Source organism: Lissotriton vulgaris, chromosome 11 (assembly GCF_964263255.1).
Source record: "Lissotriton vulgaris chromosome 11, aLisVul1.2, whole genome shotgun sequence".
NCBI lineage: Eukaryota > Metazoa > Chordata > Amphibia > Caudata > Salamandridae > Lissotriton > Lissotriton vulgaris.
This window is the reverse complement of record NC_141699.1, coordinates 372,414,635-372,434,038: the sequence shown is the minus strand read 5'-3', so window position 1 is coordinate 372,434,038 and position 19,404 is coordinate 372,414,635. Positions and strand designations below refer to the sequence as shown.

The 19,404-nt window shown below is 42.2% G+C and overlaps 1 protein-coding gene across 1 annotated transcript in view; it reads left to right on the top strand.

Moving 5' to 3' along the window:
- Positions 1 to 19,404, top strand: part of FAM178B (family with sequence similarity 178 member B) — a 2,784,983-nt gene that overhangs the window by 2,448,182 nt on the left and 317,397 nt on the right. Inside the window, exon 16 of the mRNA XM_086943356.1 lies at positions 3,716 to 3,803. Within this exon, the coding sequence (XP_086799482.1) occupies positions 3,716 to 3,803 (88 nt within the window). The remainder of the gene's footprint in view (positions 1 to 3,715; positions 3,804 to 19,404) is intronic.

Below are 19,404 nucleotides of genomic sequence, written 5' to 3'. Positions count from 1 at the left end.
AGATTATATATTATGGTGCGCAGATGATTCTGTGATGCACCGCAGGTAAGTATCTCATATGTTTTAAGTGTTTTTAATTTAGGTGTATATGTGGCTGTGATAATACTGTGGTACTCCAGAGCTATACATTGTCATGACAAGTCTTTAGCTGATTGGCTAATGACTGCCTTCACAAAAGTTAAAGGCAGCCATCTTGCTTACACCTCGAGATTCCCTGTGTTCTGCGTTACTCCTTGTAATGTAGGTAAGAATCAGGTTTTGTATTTTTCCCATAGCTATTACCACTTTATTAAAGTGGTAATAAGTAGGGAAGAAAAATGTATAAGTGTTTTTATATATGCAAATTATCCGTGTGGGTCCGGTTTCGTTATTTTCCTGGAGTTTTTCTTTGGGACTTGGCGGAGTTCGTGGGGTATATATATATATATATATATATATATATATATATATATATATATATATATATATATATATATATATATATATATATATATATATATATATATATATATATATATATATATATATATATATATATATATATATATATATATATATATATAGATAGATATAAAATACGGAGTACCCAAAAATTAAATGTCAACATTTTTTTTAAACAATTTTGAAAAACACCATAAGGTAATATATTTTGTAAATATAGTGTGCAAAAGTGTGTTTTCCAATGTTAACATATTTAAATATGTTGAAAAAAGGGTATAGAGTAGTGCGTTAATTACTAAAAAATATTGCTCTACTTACAATAAAATGCTGTTCCCCATAGAGTGCTACAAAAATGTAGAGAAATTTAGAAATAACAATGGTAACCTTGCAAAATAATTTTCTGGCACCCCGGTAGTACCGCTTAAATTCCTTTTTATACAAAAAATATAAAGAAACGTATAAATATTTCACAAAACCTATTACCACTTTAGTAAAGTGTTAATAGCCCGCGCAAAAATACCAAACCCATTACTTACCTATATCTGAAGGCATAACACAGAACACGGGCAAAACACACTTGAAAACAACATTCCTGCCTTTCACTTTTGTCAAAGCAGTCATTAGGCAATCAGCTGATAATTTGGCATCACTATGTACCGTAGTTGTACAGTGAAATACACCCATATTTCACAAAAATACAGCGCAAACAGATCTCCCAAAGTTTAAATAAATTAAACTTACAAAATAGTTACACTACTTACTTGCTCTACCCAAATGAAGCATCTGCACACCATAATATCTAATCCAGCCAAGTTTTAACCAAATCCAAATGATGGATTTCACAATACGCACAGTAAAAATAATTATGCAAAATCTATTGAATTAAACCACCTTTTGGGACCCCACAACATCCACATATTATAGTATATATTTTGGCAAGAAAACATTTACATCTTTGGACACACTTTAACACCACACACTTTAATTTACACACTCCACTTTACACCATCACACTATCTACGTTCTTAGTTTATGCCACTCCACTATACAGAATTTACTGTATGCTACTTCTCTTTATCACACTACAATACCCACCACTACATTGTATGCTAATCCACTGTATGTTACCCCACTCTACTCGACACAACTTTGACTGTACACTATTGCAATGTACACCACTATACTCTATGCTACTATACGGTTTCCCAATGTATTCTATTACACTTTTGTGTATGCCAGTTTGCTGGATACCCCTAAACTGTACTGCTATTTTTATTTTATTTTGAAGGTTTTATATAGTTCTAGCTCCACCCGAGTATATCAGAGCGCTTTACATCAGTAATGGAAGAACACAATAAAACAATATGGTAGTTGGCCGAAACGGGTTTCCACTGTCCCCTTCTCCAATTTACACTATTCCACTATGGCTCACTGGATGATATACTATTGGAGTGATGCCATTCAAGTGTCCGCTACTACACTCTATGCCACTCCATTGCTCTGAAATGCACTATACGCCACTGCACTGTACGTCACTCGCCACACTACGTTAACTATAACTCACCCCTTCTCCATGTACTACCCATTATACCCTTGTCTGTTGTCTAAGTTAGAGCATGTGAAATTATTGCATTAAATAAAACACTTATGACATCAGAAATTATATTATTAGCCACAACACAGTTCATGGTACAGTGGCGAGTTATAGTTAATGAAGTGTGGAGACTGAGGTGACAAGACAGTGTACGGAAGTGCGCGTGCTGTGTGCTCCAAACATTTCATTGGCGTTCAATTCTGTACTACCAGTAATCTGCAAACCTAAGAGAAGTGCGCATATCCACATCCCTGCTCCTCTACCAACATTTACCCCACAAGAGAAATCGATGGCTGCTCTGTCTCAAGCTGCTATGGAACGTCCAGCTCCAGTGCTGGACGTTCCATTGCGCAGGTGCAGTTCGAACGTTCAACGGCCGACGGCAGCACTCCCGAGGTAGTGGTGCCGTCGGCCGGTGAACGTGCGCAGCACCTAAAGGGTTAAGAAACTAGTCTCCGGAGTGTAAAAAGACATGCAGTGTGCGGCAGCACTATGGCATGCCATGGCGAAGCGACAATGGCTTGCAGACCTTGATACGCCCTTTGCAGAGGCGCAATGTTCATACAGCTGTAAGTTACTGAGTGCACTTTTCCCTAATCACAGACTACGACGGATACACTTCTAAGTCTTACACATGATTTATTATATCCCTTTCTTCCTACATCGCATGGGCTTACATGAGGATGCACATTGCTACAGAAGCCCCGTTCTGAGTTCCGGTTATAGATACCCAGAGTGGCACTGCCCGCAAATCCGCGACTTCTAGGCACCACCACTGACAATGTAATCTGGCATGGTTGGCCAGGAAATTCTACAGCTGGTTGAAGTCGCTCTATTGGGAAATGTGAAAGATTTACTATGATTCATATTTACTACATTTAAACTCACAGGTAACAGATGGTGAGACTGTCATAGAGTCAGTCATATGGGCGAGTTGGTGCCTTTGAAAAGACTACCAAAACTGAGACGGATTTAGTGAAGTGGATCTGCTTATGGTCTTGCTACTTTCTTTCCAACCCCCCTCCCCCATATTATTACAACTCTTTATGGTCTTCAGAAGACAAGAGGCGGGGTGCAAAGTAACATTATACTGCTGTATGTCATAGAGCTGTCGAGGCATAGTTGAATGCCTGCATATAAAGACCGTCTGTAACCTCCTAGATATCAAATGCCTTAATGTGGGTTTTGGGTTTTTGTTGTAGCCAGTATGAACGGTATGAATGATATAACATTTCACAGATGATTTTTTTTTAAATGATAACACACACCTTTAAAAAAATGATAACGCATACCTTTTAATTGCCACCACCAGGTACTCCCGCCCTCTCACAAGCCCACGCATACTATCAACAAGTGAAGGAGCCACCCTTTCACAGGTCCTGATCGGCAGTGCGATGGCACCCATTCTCTCAAGGGTCCCAGTGGGTGTTATTGAAAAGGAGAAATCCACCCTCTGACCCCACTGTGTGTCAAAAAGAGTGACCACGTTTTGGCAAGCCCCATATGTATCAATCCAGAGGGGCACATGCTGACAAGCTCTACGCTTCACCTTAGAGGGAGGCTGGTGGAGCAGGTACCGCCTATTAGAAAGTCACACACGGGTTGTACACATTGCTTGAGCACATTGCTTTTCATAACCATCGTGTCCCTCCTCTCACTACCCCACTCTCCCCTCTCTAGGCAGCTGCGGAGATGCCTGAGCCTCAAGATCATCACTAAAATCCTGGGAAAGACACTAAAGAAGCACATCTTTAAGGAGCACATGCAGGTGAGTATTAGCAGGAGGATGGGTGCTTGAGGACCGTCAGGTGAGCACAAACAGAGCGCCTGGAAGCGTGGACGGACCATTGAGGGTGACCACATAGAGATAGATGAGTGGGAGCAGAGGCAGGTGAGCGTGAGCAAGGAAAGGTCACGTGAACATCAACAGCTGAATAAATATTGCCATATGATGGCGAGCGAGCAAGAGTATCTGCACGTGATCAAGTAGAAGTGAGTGAGAGAATCCAACTCAGGTGTGGCCATATGACTGATGTGTGCGCGTGCGTGCTGACAGGGAGCAGGCAAGGACTGTGCATCTCTGGCTCCTCAAAATGGGCTACTCTTGGCCATGATTTTCTATTATTATTGCACGTATTGTTTACTTATTGTACAGTACATTGAAACCATTAGAATACAGGAAGGGGAATATGTTTACAGCCATAGAGTGCTCAAACATACAACAATAACATTAGCATTGTCAAGGACCATGAAAAAGTACATTTACATTTCAATATAAAAAAATAATTGACACCCTGACCTCAAATACGAAAGCTAAAAGTATTTTAATCACAGAATGCTATTTTTCAAGCGTTTGTATATATTCTTCATTGATGTCTGACCTTTCTAATGCAGCAGAACTTGTTGTCATGAATTCAATAACGCTCACTGACTCGTCCGGGTGATCGCCATCCATACAGAAAGTAATTGCTAACACAATTGTGAATGTTGTGCTAAGTAAAAATCGCATTTTCCGATTTCTTCCACAAAGACAGTAACATTAAGCCGGCAAACACTATGTGAGAGAGCCTTTCCATTTTATGTCCACATAGTCTGCATTAATATCTCATGTAGGCTTTTTCCATGCTGGGTAAAAGTCCAATGGTGGCGAAATGCTGTGGCGGAAAAGCAACTTGTTGTAGATGTACGGCAAAGAACGCATACAGGAACGGCTGCTCTATTCTTGGGGATTCTGAGATTACCGCATATACCTAGCGAGGAGGCGGAACTATTGGGAAGGGAAATAGAAATACAGGAAGTCACGGACGCCATTAAATCAATGGCCCGGAATAAAGCACCTGGAACCGACAGCTTGCCGATTGAATTTTACTCTATATATGTTGAAGTGCTAGGACTGCATCTGGTGGAACTCTATAATCTATCAAAGCAATGGGCGAGACTCCCTGAGGCCATGAGGGAAGCTTTGATTGTGCCTCTATTAAAGCCTGGAAAACCGGCTTTCAATAAAACGGCCTATAGACCGTTATCAATGCTTAATTTGAATTATAAGATCCTGAGCAAAATATTGGCCACCCAACTTCTCCCATACATGACGACCCTGATTCATTAGCGGGGTTTATACCAGACCATAACACGGCCCTCAATATTCGGAGGCTCTTGCGAATATTTGAAGCAGATTCATTAAGAGTAATGGTGAAGGCGTCTTTTTGGCAGTAGATATAGAAAAGGCCTTTGACAGCCTAGAGTGGCCCTATCGCTTTAAAGTAATGTGACGGTTTGGACTGGGCCTCGGCTTTGCAGAATGTATGGCCCTATTATATGCAGAGTCTTGAGCTAGAGTACGAACCGGGGGAATGATTTTGGACAGCTATCAGGTGGGCAGAGGTACTAGCCGGGGCTGCCCCTTATCGCGCCTACTATTTTCCCTCGCCATGGAGCCTCTATCTGCTCGGGTCAGAACTGGGACTCCATAGCGGGCTATGGAGGTAATGAGTGGGAACCACCATATTGTGTAATACGCTGAGGACCTTCTGCTTTTTCTCCAGATCGTGGGGGAGGATTTTGAAGGGGCAAGAGAGCTCCATGCACACATTGGAAGAGTATCAGGATTATTAGTTAACTAGAAAAAATCCTGTCTCTTCCCTACGGTGGCGGGTAGAGATAAACCAGCTGCGGTGAGTGAAGTGATATGGAAATCTAGATGCCTCCGGTACTTGGGGTAAAAATCTACCACGACCCGGTGGCACAGCATAGAGAGGTGAATATCGTGGGTTCCATCCAGGGTGCGAAGTTGATTATGGAGTTTTGGGTTACCCTCCCCCTCTCAGTGATTGGTACAGTCGCTCTTTTGAAAATGGTGACCATGCCCAGATTATTATACTTCTTTGAGGTACTCCTGGTGTGGATTCCGGCTGGAATATTTCACACCTTACAATCACTGATTACAGGCTTTATTTGGGGTTTTGGCAGACTTAGGGTGGCGCAAACTATCCTTCAAAGACCTAGGATGACAGGCTTCCAGGCTTTGAGGGTTACTATTTAGCTGCACATCTGCAGTGGCTCACACAGTGGGTGGCTGGGAGGGTCAGCAGGACAAACCACCTGGATTCTGCTGTGCCGAGCCTACGTCTGTTGTCCCGCATCGTGTTGCGGTTACCCACTCCAGGGGTGAGGGATAGCACAGAATTTAGAGTGCTTCACAAGTGCTGGATCAGAAGCTTACAAAAGCTGAAAACTAGGTGCCCATACGCCCCAGAAAATCAGTTGGAATTTCTTCTCAACTTCCTCTTGGGGGGACAGGCGCGGGTTGAGGGAATGGATGGAGACTGGAGTAACAACCCTTGGTGCGCTCTATGCAGACGGTTCCCTGCTACAATTTGAAGACTTTCGAGAGCGATATGATTTACCACAGGGTCACTTTTTGTTACATAGAGACCTAGCTGCAGAGATTTAGAAACACTGGGGGCAGGCCTTGTTGAACCTTCGCTTTCGGGAGGGTGTCAATACCTGGTTGCCTCTTCTGGGACTTATAAGGCAGTTACTTGTTTGTACCACTGACTTTGCGATGAGGCGTTACCCACACTTAATACTCTGTGACTCTGATGAGAGGGAGATCTAGCAGTTCAAATAGAAGAAAAAGTATGGAAGGACCTGGTGGAGCATTCCCCTAAAGTCTCTAGACATGCACGGTTTCAATTAATAAACTCCTACTTACTTCACAGGGCATACCTTACACCTGAAAGGATAAATAGATACTTCCAGATAGGCACTGCTAAATACCCACTCTGCAAGGAGATAGGGGCCAAATTTCTGCATACATTGTGGAGCTGCCCAGAACTGGGAGGCTTTTGCGGGGCAGTAACAGACACCTTAGCAGAGGTGACTGAGAGGGATGTTACCTGCACACCGACGCATTGTCTGTTGTATTGGTTCCCACACACCTCTAAGACCAAAGTGACCAGCAGATTCCAGGACAAAGCACTCATATAAGGCATTGGAAATCACAAAAGGAGCCCTCAGTTGAGGGGTGGAAAAGAAAGGTCATGCGTTGGGCGGATTGGGAAGGGGCCATACAAATGAGAGAAGCCAGAAGGTGTTGAGGATCCATAGAGGCTGCTAGGGCATGGGAAGCTTTGGTGACAGAGCTGAAACACCCAGATGCCTCCTCCTCTGAGGAGACACCAGATACCCTCTTAGATTCTATATGACACATCCACCTGTTAGGAGGAATCCCTCTCTAAAACCAGGCAGATTCCCTGGGGTGGGAGGCCAGAGGGGGGTCTGAAAGCTTAGACAATGTGTATTGGCATAGGTCACTAACCTCCATTATTAGTTTGTACCATTTCCTATGTTGACAGTTACAGACTGACTCAGTCAAGGCACGCCCAAGGGGAGAGGAGAGTGGAGGATTTGTTTACTACAATATTGAACTGTACCTTAAACCTTGGCGACCTCTTGTCTAGACAGGGCTAGAAAGATAGGTGCAAGGGTGAATCCACATTAGCGAGCTTGATACATATCCATGTCTCAGATATTACTTTTTCACACCAAACCAAGATAAGAGAGGGATAAACCTGACTATAAGATAATTAAGGCTCCCAGGGCTAGATGTAGGTAATTTTATTTGACCACTTCTAAAATACCGAATTATACCAATTCGGTATTTAAGAAGTGGTAGAATAGAAGGGGCCGCAGTGGCGGCTGGTGAAGTTTGAAAGTGGTAGGGCTGTGAGGGACATCGTTGGGGGTCGTGACGTAGCGGGTGTTTGGGGCAATTCGCCCAAGCAATTTTTTAAATAAATGGTGTGAAATTATGCATTTTTCATTAGAAGAAATCACTGCACAACTCAATCAATATCACACTCATGTTTCCTCTTAAAAACGATTAAAGAATAGAATAGTTGTCACCAGAAAGTTTCAAATGAATTCACAAATGAAAGCCTTTGTTGTAGTAAATAGTTCATTTATAATTTATAAAAACCTTGGTGACCACACAAAGGACAACATTATGTGTCTATAGTCCTTCCATAGTTATTCATATTATTGTTTTAAATGTTTTATCGTTTATAAGACAGAAGCATTTTACAGTACATTAATTCATCACTTAGATCCTGTCATGGCTATATCATATCACAAACTCAAATGCCGGCGATTTTTTTTTAGCACTAAATGTAGAAAAAACTGCAGTATTAAACATTATGTAAAATACAAGTTATTATTATCAAATACATATAATGAGAAGGAACTTCAATGTGTACATCTCATAAAACTCTTAATATTAATCTTATGACCAAGACAACTTATTCCAACCAGAATTCATCTTCTGATGTCACATCAACATCTATGCTCAGTGTTAGGATATATTGATACCATCTCCTAATTCAACGAAGCCATTATCTGCTTATTCATTGTGTAATGCTATTAATGCTCATATGAGCTATGCTGGCATATCATCTTCATTTAAAATTTTACCCAGAAGAAAAGAGCAACAAACCTCACTTATGCTCAGTTATTTTTAAATGATGGTTCTCCGGAGAACCACAATTAGTGTATCATAAATTACTCTTTTCCTGGGATGCAGCCATCATGCCTAGATGAGAATTTTAAGCCGTAACATTTGCAGTATGAAGGAACCGATCTCTCACTGCATTGACACAGAGAAATAGCCTGCATTATTCAAATAGTTATGTGCTAACATGTACAAACTAATAATGTGACTCTATTTAGTTGAATAGGTGATCGGCAACAACTGAAAGTATGCTGAATTGCCAGAAAAAATACATTGCCAGCTCTCCGTGCCAGCTAGTCAAAATAATACAACATCTTGCACAAAGGAAATCTGGGGCTAATCATTAAAGCGTTAAATGTATAAAACATCTTAAAACAAGTGCACATTGTAGGAGGCCTGGTCTTCCCCTTACATTCAGAGGCACTCCAAGATAGACGAGTCATAAACCATTAAGCAGTCTGAAAGGAATGCATGATGTGGGGGGAACATTAATTAATTTACGGCCTACCCAGAAAACACAACGGCCAGTCAAAAGAATATTTTGTTCTTTCTAATGCTATGGGTTACAAAATTACATCTGCTCAGACTCTAAGACACCAGTTCTCTGCTGCTGACCCAAGCAGCCGTCAACGATGCAGGTTGAGGGTTGCTACTGCACACTCGGACAACAAGGAGAGTTGATAATGGAGAATAAGCAGGGCACAGACGCTCGTATCCTCAGTCTCCAGGTGAAGAAAGTAGAAAAAACCTGCACTCATTTTGCTCTAAACACACCCAGTACTCGCGAACACAGGTTCACAGCGTGCACACGTAGCACAACTCATTTCACAGTTTTGCAAAAATGCCCGGGCCGCTTTTATTTCTGGACACTATACAGTAGGACTGTTGGGACCAGGTGTAACAGTTAATTCAATGTCGGGTCTCCCTCTGCAACTCTGCTCATGTCATGTCTAACCTCCCTTGGACCAGCCCTCGGCAACTCGACCCTGTCATTTGCAGTCTTAGGCATTGTGAAGCCCCCAGGCCTTCTCCCTTATTTGGAATGATCGGTATTTGGCACGCCGCATGACCAGGCCAGTATTTACCCTCTTACTAAAGAATGCTGCACTACCAAGATACACGGGTGCCGAAAGAAGGAGAAATGCCACACAAAATGTTCTTTGTTACTTCCGATGCTCTCAAATTTTATTTACCTTACACAGAGGTGGGTGGAGGGCACATAAGGCGGCTGAAACTAAGCTACAAGCTTCTTTCTTGAAACCTGCAGCAGCATGCCTACTGTCTTCTGTGTCGCACGGCACAAGTCAGCTGGCACTGGAACTTCAATGGCTTCCCTCACTAAATCTATGGCGGGAAGCATACACCTCGAGTTTGCGCAGTGTGTCTTTAAACCACTGCGCAGACTCGATTTCTCTGCTTCTGGCCTTAAGCCTTTACCCCGCCCTTTCCCACTCGTCACTGGGTGGAGTAAGTGATGTACACTGACCCTACCCTGAAACGAGTTAGGAGAGGGTGGGGTGACATGGGCTCCACTACCTGATTGACGTGAAGCCCCAGAGCTACAGGGCTGCAGCCTGAAGCGCCCGTGGCTAACTTTACCCACCACGTCATTAGGGGTGGAGATTACACCCGAGGCTCTGTATTTGCTGAGGTGATGACCTCACAGAACCCAGAGCGGTGAGATCGTCAGCCCGGCAAAGGAAATTGACTTCGCAGCCATCAGCACGCACATACTACTTCAGGGGAGAGTGTACCAGCCATCAGGATCGACTCGAGTCACTCGAGCCAGTATAAATGTGTTTTTTTTTTAAGTTGGTACTGTAACTGCAGCTTGTATTATTGCTACCGAAAAATATGGATTTGAATTTAGTTTTCCTTTTGCCGCGGGGCAAAAATAAAGGGGGCGGAGCCCCTCCGCCCATGACTAGGCACCGCCACTGGAAGGGGGCACATGTAGGTATTTCAGAATCGGTAAATACCGAATCTGTAAGATTCCGTATTTACCGATTCGATAAATACAGAATCGGTACCCCCCATTGATTCCTATGGGCCTTGAAGCCCATAGGAATCAATGGTGAATACCGAATCGGTATTTACCAATTCGGTAAATTCCGATTTTTGCAAGGGAGCAGGGGGTGTCACTTTGACACCCTCTGGCACCACAATTCCGGACTTGTGTGCCATGTGGCACACAGACATGCCCTAAGGGCATGTCTGTGTGTCACATTGCACAGGTGTGCATGCACAGAGGTGCATGCACACCTGGATTCGGTATTTTACCACCCAATTGGATTGGGTGGTAAAATACCGAATCTGAAAGGCCTGCGGCACTCAAAGATGTGCTACCTACATGTGCTTTTACAGAATCAGTATTTTTACCGAGTCTGTATTTACCGATTCGGTAATTTTACCGAATCTGTAAATACAGATTCGGTAAAATACCGATTCTGTAAAGCATGCTCCTACATTAGAAAACCCTAATACCGGTCGGAAACGGCCGAAATCGGCCGTTTCCGACCGGTATTAGGGCTCCTACATCGGGCCCCCAGTTTTCAGTTTTTACGCATTTCTACACATAATGACAGACAGAAAACAAAGTGTTTTCTGTCTTTATTTATTTTCAAAAGCAGAAAAATGCAGAAAAGTGTGCTTCTGGTGGGTGACTCCATGCTGTTTTTCGTGATTTCTAGGACAACAGTTGAGCAGATAGGCAGCATGGGAAGTTAAAAATAGGTTGAGATTTCCCTAAATTCAGGTTTGTGGTAATATATATTTGTATTTGTTTTATAATGCGAAAAATCACTTAAAGGTGTAGTGTTTTGCTATATTTGGCTCCTTAATTTGCTAAAATAAAAAACGACAAGCAGCAAAGTATGAGTGTATGTTTATCAGTTAAATAAATGTATAAATATACCATTTTATAACTCCATATATTCAAAACACAAAATATATATGGATAAATACCAATAAGATGAGAAAAAAATAAATATGGATAAATACAGACGGAAATGTTAAAAAAATAAATACCATCAAACCGGGAGCCCTAAAGATAATTAACATCGTATATGTGTTACTGTATACCTGTGCATTACCGCCTCATATTCCTCCTCGTCCCAGTCCTTACTATATGAGGCAATCCTGCCTCATGACAGTCCAATTGAAACGTTAGTGTTTCTTTTATTATTACAATTTAAGCCCATCCCACCTACCACCAGGCCTGTTTTTTCTATTGTCTGACACCACAGTCGGAGCATTGGTGTTTTGCTGTGCCGTACTTTATTCCTGTTTCTGCTGATGTGCAGGGGGATACGGTGCGGTGAGTTTTTTTTTTTAAAGTTTGATTTATTGAGGAAAAGAAAAAGAGAAGGAGGGAAGGGGGAGAAGAGTTACAATAAGTGGATCAAAGAAATAAACAATGTAATAACAATAATAAAATCATAAAAAAGTAAGCATTACAAGCATGAAAATCCTGAACATATCAGTAGAATGAAAAATCATAAATAAAAACAAAGCACAGTAAAACGTAATAATGATAAGTGATCAAATAATCAAGTAAAAAGAGAAAAACAGCTAATAATCAATTCATGGAGGTTTGCGACTTCAAATAATTCAGGTGCAGGAGAGGGAGGAACGGGGGAAAAGGAAGAGAGGTATGTCACTAAAGGGAGCCAAATCAGGTCACGTTTTACAGCCAGGGAAATGGGGGATACATAGTTAGTGTCTAAACGATGATTGAAACAGATTGCATTCCACCAGGACTGATAAGAAATATTTGCAGCTTGTTTCCAGTTAGAAGTAACAATATGAAAGGCAATAGCGATGAAAAGGTCAAGTAAAGGGTATTGGTTGGGAGGTTGAGGAAGGTCTGAAGAGAGAGAGCCAAGAAAAACTAGTGAAGGTGCAAAGGGGACTTGAAAATGGAAAATCCTCTGAATTTGCCGCCAAATCAACTGCCAGAACTGGGAAGTAGGCGAACAATCAAATGACATATGTTTGAGGTCAGCAGAAGGACAGGGACAAGACCAACAGGTAGAAGGAGTGTCTGATGAAAAATGGGACAAAGCTGGTGGAGTAAATAAAGTTCTATGATAAATGAAAAATAAAGTTTGGGTGGTGTTAGCAGCTCTAGAGGTCTTATGTAGTTTAGTTCAAATTTTATCCCACAAAAGTACAGGCCAGTTCTGAGAAAGATCTAGCTCCCATGCAAGTTCAATGCGTGATTTCGACCTATCAGTAATAAAACGGAAAGAGTTATATAAAGCAGATACAGAAGGAGAGGTTTCCAGTAAAAGGGAAGTAGATCTGCGATCCAAAGGAATATCGTTGGAGGATGAAAGAGATTGAAGATAGGAGAGCAAGACTGGATGAAGAGAGGTATATTGCGAACGGGCAGAGGCAGGTAGAGAAAAAATAGATTGAAGATCGTGAAAGGAGAGAGGCGTATTCTGAGAGAGTAACTGGGAGATCCAGCAAATTCCTCGAGAATGCCAAGTTTTCCAATAAATAGTGCGATTACGTATTTTAAGATGGGAGTTATTCCAAATTGGTTGCTCGTGAATGGATAGGAGGGATGGAAAAGAGGAAGTTAAGTAAGGAGAAAGAAGAGTGCGAGAATGTGAAAGAATAGGTGTGCGAAGACGAGTTAAAGAAGATGTAAAGGACAGAAATTCACGGAAGGTGAAAGGAGAGATGAAAGAGGATTCCATGGTGAGCCAGACAGGGGGGTAGTAAGGCAGAGTAGATGAAAACCAGCGAGTCGATTGTTTCATAGAAAAAGCACGATGATATTGTTTGAAATCAGGAAAACGTACTCCAGATTGAGCTTTATCCTTCCGCAAAGTAGCAAGAGCTATTCGAGGACGTTTGCCATTCCATAAGAATTTTAATAATAAAGAGTCAGTTTTCTTAAAGAAAGAAAGAGGGATGTGTAAAGGAAGCATGGAAAGAATATAGAGGAGCAAGGGAGATAGCATCATCTTTATAGAATTGAGACGACCCTACCATGACAAAAAGAGTGGATGCCATCGAGTGATAGCTGTGTTAATTTTCTTGAAAATATAATCAAAATTTAACTTGAGAGTATCAGATAATGAAGGAGCGAACCAAACCCCTAGGTATTTGATTTTAAATGGTTGCCATGAAAAACCTGTAGAGGAAAAGAAATGCTTCTGACAGAGAGGATTCAAAGGTAAAATTTCACACTTGTCGGCGTTTAAGCGGTAACCGGAAACTGCAGAGAAGGAAGAGACCTGTTTAAGGAAAGAGGGAATAGAGGTAGAAGGGTCGTACCAATAAAAAAGAATATCGTCGGCATAAACTGAAAGTTTGACTTGTTGGGAACCAAAGTGAAAACCAGAGATAGAGTCATCTAAACGAATTTTGGTAAGAAAGGGTTCTAATGCTAAAACAAAAAGTAAGGGTGATAAAGGGCAACCTTGTCGGACTCCTCTGTGTAAGGAAAAATAATCTGAGGACATCCCATTTACAAAAATAGATGCTTGAGGGTCAGAATAAAGTAAAGATATAATGGAAATGAATTTTGAAGGAATACCAATCCAACGCAAGGCATGAAACATGAAATCCCACCCAATCCTGTCAAAAGCCTTCTCTGCGTCTAGGGAGATGGCAGCAAAAGGAAGAGGCAAGGAAGAAGATTTGCTAAGAATGTTAAGAACAATTCTGGAATTATCAGAGGAGAGACGCCCTTTTACGAAATCGGATTGTTCTGGGCCAATAATATCTGGTAGGAGGGGATCCATGCGAAGAGCTAATATTTTTGCTAGAATTTTGTAGTCAGTGTTGACTAAAGATATTGGCCTATAATTTGTGCACAAGGAGTGATCTTTATCTTCTTTTGGAATTAAACAAATTAAGGCTTGTTGGAAAGAACCACTAGATGAACCCGCAGCGGAGAAGGATTGGAATAAAAGTAAGAGTTTAGGAAGGAGGAGAGAGGCAAAGTGACTATAGAATTCAATAGTAAACCCATCGGGGCCTGGGGATTTGCCATGACGAAGTTTAGATATAGCATGAGAGATTTCAGAAAGTGAAATGTCTTGTTCTAAAGCGTGACTGTCAACATGTGAAACTGAGGGAGGTGGAAGAGATTGAAAATAAGAAAGGAGATCATCAGACGTAGGAACTTGTTCTGGAGTATAAAGAGTATCATAAAATTTGGCAAATTCAGTAAGAATTTCTTTATCTTTATATGTAGATGCTCCAGAAGAAGTTTTGATGGATTGAATTTTTGTGCGTTCTTTACGAATCTTTAAGTAATTGGCCAAAAGTTTTCCCATTTTATTCTTACCCCCATAGTATCTGGAGTTACATTTTAGTAGAGTATTAGAAGCAGCGTCTGTAGTGTATTTGTTAAAAGAGATTTTAGCGTCAATAAGAGCTTTAAGGGAGGAATCAGATTTAGAAGCAAAATAAGCAAGTTCAAGGGCTTTAATGTCAGCCAAACTTTTTCTCCGACTTGGCCTCTCAAAGTTTCTTGCGGCGGGATACAAAGTTAATAATAAAACCCCTAGAGGCTGCTTTAAATGAATCCCAAACCATAACAAAAGAGGAGTCAGGGGTTTGGTTTAAAAGAAAAAATTCCTTGGCAAAGGCAGTGAATTCAGAACAAAAAGAGGGTTATAAAAGTAAAGCATTGTTAAACCGCCATCTGACAGAGTGGGGAGAAAAAGGGAGTAAGTCAAGGTCTACAAATACTGGGGCATGATCGGAAAGTAAGATGGAGCCAATTTCAGAACGTATGGCGTGTTGGGACAAGGATTTGCTTAAAAATATATGATCAATGCGGGATTGAGATTGGTGAGGAGGGGAGAAAAAACTATATTCTCTAAGGTCGGGATTGCATAGTCTCCAAATATCTACTAAGTCATTGTTTTGAAATGAGTTCACAAACTGTGTGTGCATTCTAGATGGAACAAAAGTAACTTTTGAGTGTCGGTCGAGAAAGGGATCAATAACCTGATTACAGTCTCCTCCGAGAAGAATGTAATCTCCAGAAAGGGAAGACAACTTGGAAGAGATAGCAGGCCAGAAGGATCTATCGATCCCAGTGGGGGCGTATACATTAAATAGAGTGAGTGGGATGTTATTAATAAGCAAGTTAACAATATGCCAACGATCATCAGCTTCACATTCATGGGTAATCGAGGAAACATTTAACTTTTTATGTAACAAAAGTACAACACCATTTTTCCTAGACGTCATAGGAGAACATAGAACATTACCCACCCAAGAACGTTTAAGTTTCAAAGCCTCCGGTTCAGCAAGATGAGTCTCTTGAAGGAGGGCAACATCAGTTTTTAATCTCGCTAAATGTGACAGAACCCTCTGTCTCTTAATGGGATTGTTTAATCCCTTAACGTTCCATGTTGTTACACGGAACGAAACAACTTAGAAAAACAGTTGAGCGTAACATGCTCAGTAATGCATAAGAAGTAGAATGGAGAGAAAGGAAGAAGAAAGAATAGGATAAAAGAATAGAGAAGGAGGTAAATAGAAGAGGAGAAAAAGAGATTAGAAAGAAATAAACTAGTGCAAATGGAAGAGTGTATCGAGAAAGAGAAAAAAGAAGAAGAAAAAGGGAGAAACCATGAGAAGTACAAGAGAGAGTGCAAGAGTGAGAAAGAGAGAAAAAGGACAGATACAAAAATACACAAAAAGACAGTACAAGTCCAAAACGAACGACTGAGAGACATACTTACGAAACGGAAAGTCCTGAACAGGGATGGGGATGGTGGTGGCGGGAGACGACGACGAAAAACCAGAACAGGCATCGGACCTCTAATACCATAAATCCAATGGGTAAGATAAGGAGACAATAGGAGAGGTCAGGATAAAGATGAAAGGGGACATATCTGAAGAAAGAAGAAAAAACATTAGGAAAAATACAAGGGTTGATAACATAAGACAGTCAATGTAACAGAAACAGTAAGGAAAACACATCATGCAACGACAGTTAAGAGAACAGAAATGCAATGCAACAGGATCGATATGGCAATGATGAACAAAGTAACTCATCCAGGTTTGGAGGTATCCATGACATCAGAACTCTGCTGGCGTAGGAAAGCTTGCAAGGCCTCAGTATCTTCGTAGGTGGTTGTTTTGTCCTTATAGGTGACCTTGAAAAGACATGGATGTAAGAGGCCATACCTGGCACCAAGGGCTCTTAACTGCGGCAGCAAGTCCAAAAATGTTTTCCTCCGATCTGCGGTAGCCTTGGAGACATCTTGGGAGAGATAAAGGCGATGACCTTCCCAGATAATCTGTTTTTTGAGCTTGGCGGCTGAAAGGACCTGTAATAGGTCAGTATACTGCAAAAATAGCATAATCACACCTCTAGGCCTGGAGGCAACCTTAGGACCGAGACGATGAGCTCGCTGGATGTTAATGGAAGCTAAGGCCGGATTGTCAAGAATTTTTGCGAGAAAGGATTGGAAGAAGATGGTAGGATTGGACCCTTCTGAAAGTTCCGAAAGACCATATAAGCGAAGGTTGTTTCTTCGATTTATATTTTCCAAATCCTCTGTTTGACGCCGTAGGAGAAGAATCTCAGCTTCTATTGCAGGTATGCGAGAGGAAACAGAATGAAAAGAGTCCGAAGATTATTCCAAAATCGTAACACGGGAGTCCAATGATGACCATTTCTCCTGCATGGCCTGCATGTTTTTTGTGGTTGCCTCCATAAAAGGCTTGAAGGCTCGCAATTCTTCCAAGATAAGGTCTATGGAGGACGAGGCGTTACTCCCAGGAGATGGTGGATCCTTTTTCAGACGCTTGGAAGAAATTAAAGAGGATTGAGTTTTCCCTCCATTTTGCGTCTTGGGTATGGCCCCATGTATAGAGTCCGACTTTGAAGATTTACCCTCCTCCATTTCCTGGGTAGGTGAGTCGGAGTCAGAACCAATGGGTGGCTTCGATAAATTGGTGAGTTTCAAAGTGCGAAGCTTCCCCATGTAGGGCGTCCAATAGTGAAAGTGGAGGCAAAATGTCAATGTTAAATATGAGGTGATCCTGATAGAAAAAAGTACCTGAAGAGTATTGATAGGAAAAATCAGCACCAGGTCATGGCTAGAGGAAAGAGTAAACCACAGTTCAGTATCAGGCACTGTGCTAGGCAGAAGAGCACGTCAGGATGATAGAGCCATTCAAACGAACCATAAGGTAAAGTACAAGAAGTCGCCAATGAGTTGCCGCGACGAGGAGAAAGCCATTGAGGGAAATATAGTCATAATCAGCATCGCAAGATTTCTTCAAACAGAGAAGTGACAATCCTCCAAACAGATACACACTGCGCAGGAGAAGTGAAGCACCAGGATAAGGAGCACTCCAAGGACACGCAAAAACACTTGTTAGCAGAAGCATATGTGAGAGGAGCTATGAGGAGATGTGTAGTAAGCGGGAATTAACCTCTGGAGGCAGACCCTGAAGTAGAGCCTCCTGACGTGGCACTTCAGAGCGCAATCATACAGGTACGTAAAGTCAGAGGCATGTAAGCGCTATATAAGTGCAATTCAGAATATTCAGAGGAATGAGGCTGATGGTAGAAGCAAGTTTCCTCAAAATGGCTCCCAAAACATAGCAGACGAGGTGTGAAAAAGAGGGCACCTCAAAAGTCGGACAAATGTGATAAAAGGCTCACCAGAGAAGTGCAGCAATGCAGAAATCTTCATTTTATGAAAAAAGCTGGAGAATTTTCATGCGTGTGTAAGGAGCCGGCCGCCGCTGAAATCCGCGGCCGGCGTACAAAATGGCAGCTGCAGCCGCGAAGATGGGACCCACACGCAACTTGCAAAGGAGTCAGCGAAACCGGGAAACAAAAGGGGCGCTCGGCGCTCCTCAAACTCCGGTTCGCGGGGCAGGTCTCATTGTGGCCAAAGTCGCAACGTAGCTCCCCAAATGCGGGAAAGATGTGGGTCGATGCCGGAGCTCCAGGTTCACGCCGCCATCTTGGCCGGCGTCCAAGCCACGCCCCCGAGTTTTATTTTTTTAACATGTATTCTGATACCTCTGTGCAAGCTGAATGGCTTGAGGTTGACAAACAGGGAATTCCTCGCTTATCGGGGAAATGATATCGCCTGGCGGAGTTTAATACCCAGTTTCCTCAGGTTCCTATGGTCAATTCTCTTTTGCCCTCCATGGCTTCTTCTTCTTCGTCTTTGTCTTCAAAAAGAGGTTTCCCTTCCTGATCCGGTTGAACAGAAGGTGGAGTCCGCTCTCAAGCATTCTTATGCTGCTTCTCATTTTGGGGCTCGGGCTAGCACTTACTGGGCCTTTGCCTCTCAGGTCCTTATCAAGGATTTTGAGAAGTTGTTTGACTGTCTTCAGTATCAGGGGATCTTACTCCTACCTTGGCACAGATGGAGGTCTTGGCTCGGTTTCTGTCTGATGTGACTTTTGATACGTTGTGGGCCTTCTCATTGGCTGCCGGGCAGCTGTAGCTGGTTGGAGGTCTCTTTGGACCAACCCTTGGCGTCTTTACGCTGTTTAGAAGCCCTTGGTTCATAAACTGCCTTTTGAGGGTTCCTGGCTTTTTCGGGATGATTTGAACATGATGGTGCAGTGGTCTACTGAGGAGAAGAAGTTGTTGAAGGCTTTTCAGACTGTGCAGAAGAAAACGTCCTTTTTCCATAAACAAGGTTTTCAGGTTGCTCTGTCTTCTCAGCCCTTTCGTGGTCAGGTCCGCAATCGGGGCTGCATTCCACTATAAATCCCAGCCTCAGGGTGCTGGACCAAAGTGACTATGCCAAAGTGGGGCTTAGCTCCATTTGTTCCTGGCTTGTTGGTCAAGTCTGATTTCCGACCAGTGGGTCCTGTCGGTCATTGATCTGGGTTACCGGATTCCGTT